This window comes from Carassius gibelio, chromosome A7, assembly GCF_023724105.1.
Source record: "Carassius gibelio isolate Cgi1373 ecotype wild population from Czech Republic chromosome A7, carGib1.2-hapl.c, whole genome shotgun sequence".
NCBI lineage: Eukaryota > Metazoa > Chordata > Actinopteri > Cypriniformes > Cyprinidae > Carassius > Carassius gibelio.
The window spans coordinates 26,181,752-26,194,252 of record NC_068377.1 but is presented as its reverse complement, the minus strand read 5'-3'; the positions used below and the strand labels follow the sequence as shown (position 1 = coordinate 26,194,252).

Genomic DNA, 12,501 nt, shown 5'->3' with positions numbered 1-12,501 from the left:
CTTATTGCTGCAACAATGTTAGCACCATTGTCTGTAGTGATGCAAACTAGTTTGTGCTCATCCAGTCCCCATGTCTGCTATAGCAGACTTCAGGTTTTCTCCGAGGGAGTCAGAAGTATGGTTATCTGGGACATATCTGGTCTCTAAACACAGGCTCCAGTCAGCAGTTATATATTGTATAGTCAAGCTCATATAGGGGGTCATCTTTGATCTTAACCACATATCCGTAGTGGCAGAGAAAAATTTAATGTCTTTGATCTCATTTAGTATGTCAACCTTTATTCTGTTGTACAGTTGTGGAATTGCCGTTTGTGACACTTATGTTCTTGAAGGCAATTCATACTGGGTGTCAAATGTTTGCAGCATTCGTCGTAATGCCGGCTTTTCAGCGATACTAAAGGGCAGCATCTCTTTAGCAATTAAGAGAACTACACTGTCGGTTAGTGCACACCATTTTGGACTGTTCTGCTTGTATTTTGTTTGTCGACTAAACGCCCAGTGATTGTGCACTGTCGAAAAGACGGATTTTTTTTTCAGCTGGAAAAACTGCAACGGATGATTGTGTTTTGGGTGCATATGCATTAGGGCTGCGCGATGTGTTGTTTAAGCATCGATATCGCAATGTACAAATCAACGATAGTCACATCGCAGGATGTAGGCTGTGTAGTTGATCCCTTATTCATTAACTGTATGGGCCAAAGAGCGCGCGCGAGAGAGAAAAAGCACGAGCGCGCGGCCGGCGACACACTAGATGCGTGGCACAAGCGTCTCAGCTGCGTGGCGTGTCCGTTTTTAATTCGGCTCCGATGTTAACAGGTTAGAGCTTGCAGTCTGCCTGCGTGAGAAATAGAGCTGACGCCTATTTATATTGCACCTGTCACCGGCCTGAGAGAGAGAGCGCGCGCGCAAAGCGAGGCTCTGCCGCAAGGTCAATGTCTTCAAACAAAACGAGCGCTGTCTTGCTCTCTCTCCCTCGCACATATTAATCAATTGACATGATGGTGTCGATGTTTAAATAATTTAAAATGAGAATGTAAGTGTGCTCACCCCATTCTGGTTTGTAAGAAATGTTTTTTATTTCATATCGCAATATATATCGCAGAACAATAAAATATTACAATGTAAATTTTTCCCAATATCGTGTAGCCCTAATATGCATGTTTGTTTTGTTAGTGCTTTTAGTTGCTACAGTTTTACAACAAATGCAACATACCGGCTCGCTCAGGTTAAGTGGTTCACAACGGTCATTCTGTTTGAATCCGAAGAGCTCCCACACTGCAGCTGTCGCGTTTGGCTTTGAAACCAATTCCATCTTTTTTTTGTTGTATTCATTCAACTCACAACTAGCGTCTTCTCTCTCTCCCCAGCAGTCCCCTCAAGCACTCCCGCCTTCCCACACAAAGACCATGTGACTGACAAGCACCGCCTCCCCACACAAAAGACCATGTAAATGCCAAGAGGGTTCAAAACAAACAAGCATGTAAATGGAAATTATCGTGGCCAGAAAAATGATCAAACTCATTTTTTTTTTATCGTGCGATTAATTGATTTATCAACTATCTCGACAGCCCTATGGACTAGCGGTTTTAAATACAGTATTTTTGTGTGTAATGTTAGTTTATTTTTCGATTAATGGTGACTCCATAGACTCTCTCTTGCACACCTGCGCGGTTTAAAACACTAAATAGTTATGTTATGACAAGAACAAATAGTCTCTCTCTTACCCCACCCATGCACGATAATATCGTGTATCATCGATCTCACAGGCTGATGATATGACGATTTGAAAAATGACCATATCGCCCAACACTAACGCACTTATCGCGCGACTCTTTTACCATGTGTTTTGAAGATCAACATTCGCGACAAAAAAATATGTGCAAACTAGTTCCTCACTTTCTGCACTGATGCTGAGATTGTTCACCAGCTTCAGTGAAAGTAGGGCTGAAACGATTCCTCGAGTAACTCGATTACAAAAAATTATCGAGGCAAATTCCTCTGCTTCGAAGCCTCTTTTAAATTATTTTAAATCTCACATCAGGTTCTTTGGAAATGAATTTTTTTAATGTGACAACGCGTTTACGTCACCCACGAAGCGGAAGGAGACACAAGCTCTGCATCCGAAGACGCATACTGCAAGGAGTCAGCAGTGTTTTGATTTGAGTGCGCGGGCAAACGTAAAGAGAATGTCGTGGCATGTGTCCATTGCAAGATAGAGCTGGCATACCACAACTAGGGCCCTATGATTTCCGCGATGCAGAAAACGCGGAGGGAATCGTGGAATCCAGTCATAAAAACGGAATTTACAGTTTAACGTGGAATGGCAAGGAATTTGCCAAATTTTAAATGAATTCATCAAAAATAGCTCATTGCACTTACATCAAATCATGATATGGACTAATATCTGTAAATATTAAGCCGGAATAGTCGGTTTAAATATGAATCCTGCATGTTCTGCGTGTCTTTGTTAATGAATGGAGCAGAAGTGCGTCTTCATTCATTAAACAAACTGAAGCGCGCATGAAGCTCGCGGTGAATTCAGCGTCTGCTATCTCTCTAAATAAGACATGAACACATGTACAACATCTCCAGAACTGCTCTGACAGTCACTTCATGAGCATTTGACCGTTTGAGTTGAGTAAAACTAGCGTCACATCACACTGTAAAGGCACGCCAACCCGTCAAAGTAAAAGTCCGGTTAAAGACTGTTGTTCAGCAGAATGTACATAGCCTACTACTAAAAAAAAAATCTTAAATTTTTTTTTAAGTTTTAAATCACACAACATTTCTTCCATGTTTTATTTTTTATAGTAAATCCCCTTTGTTTACCAAAAAGTTAAGTCAATTTTAAATAATTAAAAGATAAATTAATGTTTTATGTGTTTAATGTGCATCTCAGAAAATGCTTTATTTAAAACCCCAACTGAATTGCACTTAAATGTACTTAATTCCTCTGTCAACTTTATTGTCATTGTTCACAGTACAAGTAAAGACATTGTAAAAACAATGGGTAATAATTAAATGCTTTTTTTTTTGATGTATGCATTGCATTCTATTCATTTAAAAAATAAATAAAATAAAAAATCTAAAAAAGGAAACTTAGTTGTTCATTTTAAGAGACCCAGGAGTCTTATTCTCTCTTGCATAATTAATATTGCACTTTAATTAAGCAAAAACAAATTTTATCCGATTACTCGATTAATCGATGGAATTTTTGGTAGAATACTCGATTACTAAAATATTCGATAGCTACAGCCCTAAGTGAAAGTATAACTTGCCTAGTGTTTTCGACTCATACATTACACGTCACACCCTGATGTCACGTGTCGTTACGGGACCTTTACGGGTTGTGTGTGAAAGCACGCACATATTACTGGTAATCACTGGCAGTGTGAAAGTGCAAAATCTAGCGACCCGGGAACAATTACTGGGACACATTACCCGTGTATTTCCCGGAACCGCAGTGTGAAAGGGGCTTATGTTATGAGTGTCGAATCAGACATGAGTGCTGGGGAATACCTGAGGCTGTGCGTGACGCTGCTCTTTAATAGGCAGAATCACAGGCAAATCCAGAGAAATCACCTGAGACCTGCCTCTAATTAGCCACAAGCAGGCCTGGGATTATTTCGTAAATTACACCAGCGTGGCATTTGGAGTCTGGTTGGGATGGGCTCTGTAAACACAGGAACTGACAGGGTGGTAACCGGGAGGGAGAGGAGGTAGGATTATTTTGGAATTTAAGAAATTTTAGGTCTTCGTCCACAGTGCCTTGTTAGCAAATAAATTACTGGAATTCTTCTTCTTGTACGTCTCACACAAGTTTACAGTGAGCGGGATCAACACAAGCCTGTTCATGGAGCCAGTAGAAAGGTCAGACGAGGGACCCAGTCCCGAGTTTGAAAGGAAATCTTGACATTTTTTCATTGGATTACCTTAATAGCCAGCTATTTCTTTAAGCAAAATGACAGAACAGAAGTCTATGCAAAATGTGTCAAATGCCTGTGTGTGTGTGAATTCTGCATTTAAAGACAGGGTGCTGTAGAAAAATGGGCGAAGGGTGAAACTGAGTCGCTTCAGCGGCTCACCAGCCAAGCAAGTGACCATACAAACACCATATAGTATCTCCCTTTTCCAGTGCTATCGATTTATATAATTTCTTATACTCATGCTTTTCCTCGTCAGTCTCCTCCATGTGCACTATAAACAAAGGATCTTTGTGTGGAAGAGCGTCATTGCTCATCCAGCTGACCTTAGAAACCCAGAGCCCCTCCTCCAGCAGAGAAACACTCTCAGCATTCTGCAGCATGCCCAGGCACCTCAGAGAGATGGGAAAGATTAAATGAGACCACTCTCGCTACATAACACACATCCAGTTCCCGGATACCATAGGTATGAATTTGGACTAGAGGAAGGAAGGAGTGAGAAGGAAAGCAGAACAAGAGGAAGGCCAAGAGAGATTATATGGGTGAAAAAAAAAAAAAAAAAAGAATACTAGGAAGTCAAATAAACCCTGTTGCACTACAGATTGAAGAGCTTAAGTCATGTTTCATATCTAGGGCCCTATGAAATCAGTTTCATCTTTTCCAAATAGGTCATAATAGGTCAATTTAGGGATGCTCTGATATTACAATTCTGATTGAATACCTACAGGTTGAATAAGTAGACAATAAATGAAAAATAGACAAAATTAAAATTCTACACTATTGTCTAAATAAATAAAACAATAAAGCAAAAAAACAAAGTAAAAAACGTTAAAACTAAAGTCAATCATTTTAAATACTAAAATTAAATTTAGCTAGCAAATGTAGCATGACCCATTAAATATAATTATAAAACAAATTATTAGTACGAGTTATAATATTATTGCACTTTATTTATTTAGTTAAATAAAAATAAAATAATAAACTAAATAATAATGTGTGGTAATACTATTTAAAATTAAAAGGTATGTCTAGTATTAAATACAAATATATTTTTAACAATGTAAATAAAAACATTTTCTATATGGATTATTCATTTGATACTTTGCATTACATTACATCTAAAAAAAAAACAACAACAACAGAACACAAGTTGCTTTTCAACTCACTGCTGTAGTTATTTGAGAGGTAGTAATCACTACTGCACAAACACACCCAAAAAACCACTTTATCACTGTATCTGCATTGCTAACAGAATGCAGACTATACCTATTCACCTTGCTATTCACAAAAGACCCTCCTTTTCCTCTGACCTTGGCCATGTGATGTTTTCCTAAGCTGTTAAGCCTCTCCCTCCCCCTTCACTGGAGTCCAATCCAAACCACAGCAGACACACGGTCAGTCACAAACACACAAGCCCACATTCTTGCACACTATCTCTCCCTCTCATCCTCACACTCCACGCTAAAGCCATATAACGCAGGACCGCATGATTTCAGCAGCGTTCCTATGCTGTTGCTTGAAGCGGGATGGTGGTCCTCATGACCTTTACATAAAATAAATGAGGGAACTGATTTTACCGATGCAGAGAAAACAATGTGCAAGTGGACGAGGGGATACCCAATTAAGCACACACAAACAAACAAAAAAAAACTATATAACTGCTCTCTATATAGCTGGCCAAACTAACCACAGACTGCAAACAAGACAGTCTTCGAGCTTCGTTGATGGGATGTGATTCTACACTCAAACACAAAGCACATGACCGCAGGCAGGGAATAGAAATGAGACACAGAGCACAGGGAGCACTGGTGTACTTTGTCATGTGATTTTACCAGTTAAAAAAACAAGGTCACATGAGTCTCACACTGTAACTGTGTGTATATTTTCCCACTTTAGTTGCTTCTATTTTAGAACACTTGATGATCATTTTATTTAATTAACAAAATATGCAGTACAGTGGAAATAAAAAAATAACTGAAATCCGGTAGGTTTTGATTTGTTCATGCTTCTGTCGGCTGCATGAACATATACATTTACTTTCTCACGTCACTTGCTTTAAATATGCGGTTTATTGGCTAACAAATGCAAAGAAGCGACTAGCTGGATATAAACTAATGGTAACAGTCGTGACATCGAACAATTGGGTCAGATTTTTTTGTCACATTTTTTCTACCACTTGAAGTACCACTAAAGTTGGCATCCTCTCAGCCTTGTCGGAAAACATACTGCTGTTCTTTCTCTACTAATGCAGCATCTACTCAAATTAATTACTTTAATGAATATTTTTTTATATGACACCATGTACTGTACTGTATTGTATACACATTATTTCGTTAACTTACCACACACACACACACACAGGGGTGTCGAAATTAATTGTTTTTTCGATGACGATTTGGTATCGGTTCAGTAATAAACCATAACCGATTATAACGTACCGATGCTTTTCTGACGTCGCCTGGTAAGCACGACCTGGAGAAGCCACACGCTGTGTGTAAATCATGTCATGCACAATGAAACATGCAGGGGGTAGGGATGGGCAAATGAATCCTCGTGAATCACTGAGGCTTTCCTCTGGCTTTTTCTTTGCACTATCACATTAAACTGAACTTGAGCAGTTCTAAAAAGAAGAGTGGGTAAATATTGTCTAGGATATTAAATAAGTCTAGGTGTGCAAAGTTAGAAAGATAAATATCCCAACAGACTAAAGGCTGTAATTAAGGGTGATAAAAAAAAGGTGGTTCAACAAAAAACTGACGCAAGTGGGATGATCATTTTTCCAACTCAGTGATTCTTTACAGCTGGCAACCATAAAATCACTTATTTATGTTTGTCTGAATGTTAAATAAGCATCCCTACAGGCTTGACTGACTGTGAAAACTTGTGTTTCACCTCATTCATGCCATCACAGAGGTATATGGGCTTCCTTGAACACTATGGGATAAAACATGCAAACATGCACCACTAGATAAACAGCCTGAGGATGTGTGACTTCTGAATGATTCAGGTTATTTGATAGACAATCACACCACTGATCAACCTCCAATGCATGGCCAATGATGACGACAACGTGGTACTCGACGGTCTAAACTTAATGACTTTGCTGGCAGGCGTGTGGTGGCAAAAAAAGTAATAAGAATAAAACGATAATTCTCAGCTTACGAATAGACACCTAACAATTAGGAGAGAAGCAGGAGAGCAAAACCTAATTAAGCAATGGAGCAGGCGTGTAGTTCAGTCAAAACCATATCAGATGTAATTGAGTTTAAAGCTTCTATCAGATTTCAAAGGGGAAGCCTTCTGAGAGCACCATCTGACATAATTTGGGTGAACCCAGCCAAAATACCAGAAGCTGCAGCATTTATTAAATGGATATGGTGTGTGCAGCAATCTGAAAATCAAATCTACATGCAAAATCTCTGCTCTTCTGTGTACTCAATAGCCGCGCTTCCACTGTCGAGCCAAAAGCGGGCTTGCTAGCGCATGCCAGGGCCAGTCATGTTTCCACTGTCACTTTCAGTGCTCAGACGGTGCTTCCTTGGGGCCAACGGCCAGGGTTTTTTGGCCTGACGAAAACCTTGGGTCAAAGCAGCCCAGCTGGGGCTAGAGGAGTGGTTATGAACAAAAGTGGAGTTTCTCCATGTGTGGAGAGCGTCAGCACCGCGGATAATTCATAAGGCTAACAGCTATGACACCAACATTAAAAACTTTAAAGGAATAGAGCCCAACCGATATATCGTTTTGCCGATATTATCGGCCAATATGAGCCTGTCGCTGATATATCGGTATCGGCGAATATGCTGCAGATATTACTTTTTTTTTTACATAACATATAATGCAGATTAAATGCTTGAAATGGTGTAATTAATTATTTAGTTTGTCCAGCAGAGTGTACTCCATTGTTTAGTACTGGCGACCTGGATGAAACACTTTAAAGTTTAAGTCTATGGAAAACCACTGAAACTTTGAACGTCCATATCTCCATAACAGCTCGGAGAATTCGCACAAAATTCAGGGGATCCCTTCAGCTCGAGGAACCCTCTGGAACACAATCGTAGTGTACGTCTAGAGGTCCTCTTTCAAATGAGACCACTCCGTGTCGACAGCCCCCTGGGTTCAGGAGCTATGGGTGGTTAAATTTGTGGTCCAGTGCCGACCGATCTAGCAATCCTGGGGGGGCACCGACGTGTGGAGAGTGGTGTTCGAGAGGGCTCCTCGAGCTGAAGGGATCCCCCAAATTTCTACACAAAAAATAACAGCCAATATATCAATATCTGCCTTTTTTTTACCCCCTGATATCAGTATCGGCACCAAAAACACATATTGTTCGGGCTCTACAATGGAATGCCTTCATAACAATGGAGACCACCAGCTTCATGTCAAAACACAGATGTGCCCTCTCATCAGGTACCAACAGCTTCTCATCATAGTCGTAAACAGCCATGAACACCACATATGTTTCACATAATGCCATGTGAAGATCTTTAAACATGATTCATCAGACATTTATCTTTTGCAAATATTACGATACTTGATGAAATCCAGTTAAAAGGACATATTGATGGGAATTCTCACCTGAAGGCATCTCCAACTGTAACGATCTCCACTTCACTGTCCGTGGAGGTGACGTTGATCTCCTCGCTGGCAGGCACTGCAGGTGCAGGAGTCGCTTCAATCACAACCACATCCTCATCCAGGACACCTGAATGATAACATGGAAATTAAGCTCATCAATGCTAACATTCAACCAATAATGCACTTCAATTTACTTGCATAAAGCAAATACACCTGATTCAGAACAATTATGGAAACTGATACATGAAGATGAAGAGATATAACTGAGTCAACAAGAACTCATTTTACTTTTATGGTATATTTCTATTTAACATGTTAATTATTTTTGTAGAATAGCCTAAATGAAACCATGATTTCAGGCCTCAGTGATTTACATTGCGTGTCTCACTTCAGCTGAACTTGCATCTGCACTGATACTAAGTTGCTCTTTTGGTTCACACGGCCTTCAACATGTTCTTTTGATGAAAATAACACTGAATAACCACTTTAATATACAATTCAAATATGTGAAAAGTGAAAGCTTAATTCATGATGGTTCTAAACCCCCAAGGTTCCTTTTTTGTAGTACTAATGATGAGATTTTTTCTTTAATATATGTTTTACTTAGAATTTTTATCCAATAAAATATCTGAGAGATCAGTGGTCATCATCTGCTTCAATCATTTCTTTCATAGTGTTATCTGAGCTTCCCAAGTCTTCTGAAAGCTACACTTGGCCCCACTCAATCTAGAGCAGAAGTAATATCAACCTCAGTAGCTACAGCTGTTTAATTGAGGATGGTTTGGTTCAGCAATAGAGCCAACCAATGCTTCAGGCAGGCGCGCTTATGTATGCGCCGGGGAAGCTAAATGTAGGTCAAAGATATGCTTTGCAGTATGCTGGCACAGGCTTTTGTAGTACAATCGCTCGTCTCTTTTCTGATTGGCTCTCCTTCTTGACTTCTCATTCTTTCTTTTACTCAAGCTCTGCCTGGAGTTGGTGTCAAGAGGCCCAGGGTGTGTTCAAAATAAAGCTCACAAGCATAGCTGGTTCATGTCTCAGGGCGCATACAAAACAACTTCTATACAAGCTCCATTTTCTACAGAAAATGACATCCAGAAATACATAAAAGAGACAACCTGAAAAACACTTATATGAATAACAATAGTGCCATGACTTGGTTTTCAATAAAAGATCTAAATGTGACTTGACTTTGTGCACCCATTCATGGTGTCAGCTTTCCTGTCATAATTTCTAAACATCTATTAATAATGGCTTTTTTTTTAACAGCAGTCAGGCTCAAATTTTTGCTTCTCACATGCAGATCGTGGCACTAGTTAGCATGTACACCACTTGCACTTTACACAGAATGCAATTTTAAAACAACTCTACTTCAGCACTGTAAGGTTGTTGTGTTGTACTATCTGTGTTAGGCATGTTTGTGCACTGAGGCAGAAGCTTGTGGCTCGGGAGATTCATCATCATTCTCTGGGGTGTGTTGTTAAGGTCGCTCTCCCACTGAGTGCTGCTGCTTAGCACCCTGCTCTTACACTGTTCCCCACACTGCCCACAAAAAATTATCACACTACCAAACATAGCTTCAATTTACAGAGGTAAACACCATAATATTTCATGTGCACTATCATTCTTTTTTTTTTTTGAAAAATTGTTTTTTAGATTAAACTTATGTCTATAACAATGAAAGATTGTTACCGTTCTGTGATAAAAGACTCAAAACGCAGAATTTTTTTTAAATTATATTCCGTCCGCTTAATAGGGGTGGTCTGGAATATGGGTTAAAGTGTACTCTGGTACAGTTTGCTGCTGATATGAATGCAGTAATACCAAATCGTGGAAGTGAACTGCTATTTATGACATATTATTTGATAAAAATGTTTGCGTTTCACTCATTTTCATGATGAGCGTGACTGACGCGCTATAAGCAGACAGCTGAATATCTCATTTCTGTTCACCTTCAGCGTTCTTTAGAGCATTTGCAAGACAGACATAAGTGCCATTAAACTGAAGCTTTGGAAACAACATGGTTCAAAACAGATATAAAAGTGAAGAGAGCAATGCTATGCATTTTGCCGCCTGTGTAGCGTTACACCCTTAGAAGTGATGTAACATGGCAAACCTGCAGGAAGGAATGAACTATGAAAACCTCTGAGATCTTCTCTGATCTTATCCACTCATTTCCAAAGAATCTCTCTGCTTTCCAACCTGATAACTCTTAATTAGATTTAGTGAGCTAACTCAAAAAACTGATATGAAACCTAATGTTTTTTATGTTAAAGATTAAGAAATTTGGCAGGAAATACATGACATTTGATTTCAAATGGAGGCTGCATGCAAAAAAGTCCTCCTAAAACATCACATTTAAGCGAAGAGAATAGAAAAATATACACGTCATAAATTTGGGGTCAGAGAGCGGTTTCATTTTTGAAGAAATCTGAATTTATTTGATCAAAAATGTGTGACATGATTCTTCAATTATAATATGCTGACTGATTTGGTGCTCAAAATGCATTTCTTACAATTATCAAAGTAAAAAAAGAGTTGTGTTGTGATACAGGTTCTATGGTGAACAAAAAAAAAACGTCCAACATCAGTGGATTGTTGTTTTAAGTGAATTGTGCAAGTATGAAAAGTATTCAATATTTATGTATTTTACTTTTCTTTTTCTTTTTTTAAATACAAAAATAATTTTCAGACTGTTCAGGAAATGAAGAATAGCAAATGTTCTTGTTTAAACCAAAACGAGTACAACATGAACAAACAGTAAGTTCTTTTTGTCCTTTCCACAACTTCCTGTAAAAAAAAACAGCATGTAGTGATTAAAATAATAAAAAGCGATTTACCTGAGGCCACAGCCACAGTACTGGCTTGGCTGCTACTGCTGCTAACATCCACGTACAGCTCATCCTCTGCCTCAGTGGAGGAAGGGGAGGACGAGTCAGAGGTCAGCTCCTCACTGGAGCTGCTGGTACTATGGAGGAGGGCATACTTCTTCCGTGCAATCACCTCTCGCTTCTTCCTCTGCAGCAGTAATCGCTCCTTCTGCTTTGGAGTCCGCTGAGCCCCGCCTCCTGCCCCGCCTTTCACAAAACGCTTCCTGTGCAATGGCCTCCGTGAGCTGAGACATGGACGTTTCACATGATTGCTTTCTGGCTCAAGCCGTGCCCACTTATGTGACCTACTGGCACGAGTCCGGGCAGCTATTGACCGCATGCCTACTGCCGTGCCGGTCCCACCTCCTGCACTGCCCGTGGAGGCAGAACCAGGAGCCTTGAGCTGCTGTTGTCTAACCGTCATCGGCCTACCGTCCTCCTCTGAGCTAAGAGTGTCCGAGTCACCAAACCGAAGGCTGGAGGAGGGCGAAGAGGCACAGTCACTCAGCGAGGACTCTGGGATCCTCTCGTCTTCACTATGTGTCTCTAACAGCATGGGCCTGTGGTGGGGAGGAGTGAGGGTTGCCTCACTCACTGGCGATTCCTTTAGAGAACAATACGATGGCCCAGGCTGCTGGAACTTGCGCTTTTTGCGTCCCGTCAACCCTCTTTCACAGTCTCTGCGACCTCCAGCATCTCGTGAAGGCCGATGTCTGGTCTCCGGACATAGCGGAGAAGGGAAATCACTTCCTACCTTGCTAATCACATCCATCTCAGCGGGGAAGCTCTTAGCCGTCTCCATGGGTTCAGGGTTAGCCAGAGGCCCCTTCAGGGGGTCCTGCTTACGTCGTACATCAGAGGGAATCTCACTCTTCATTGCGACTAACCCACGACAAAGTGCCGCTGAGGCTCGATACAACGAATCCTAGGGTTCCATTGGAGATCCAGCAATCACACAACTGGAAAAAACAGAGAAACAGGCAGACAATGAGAATATTGTCCCTAAAATATAAGTAGTTATATGAACAATAGACCAAGACAAAGTTACATAAACAGTGCAACAGAAAGTTAAACAAAGGGGTGAAAAAAAAACATTCCTTATTTTTGTCAATGTTGAATACATTTGTGCCACT

At 40.3% G+C, this 12,501-nt stretch overlaps 1 protein-coding gene across 5 annotated transcripts in view; it reads right to left on the bottom strand.

Annotated features, from left to right (window-relative positions):
- LOC128016966 (E3 ubiquitin-protein ligase Arkadia) overlaps nucleotides 1-12,501 on the bottom strand; it is a 39,982-nt gene that overhangs the window by 17,766 nt on the left and 9,715 nt on the right. For all 5 annotated transcript variants that reach the window (XM_052601975.1, XM_052601977.1, XM_052601980.1 and 2 more), the window contains exons 2-3: nucleotides 11,339-12,327; nucleotides 8,499-8,625 (exon numbers count right to left, since the gene is read on the bottom strand). In XM_052601975.1, the coding sequence (XP_052457935.1) occupies nucleotides 8,499-8,625; nucleotides 11,339-12,245 (1,034 nt within the window). In that variant the 5' untranslated portion in view covers nucleotides 12,246-12,327. The remainder of the gene's footprint in view (nucleotides 1-8,498; nucleotides 8,626-11,338; nucleotides 12,328-12,501) is intronic.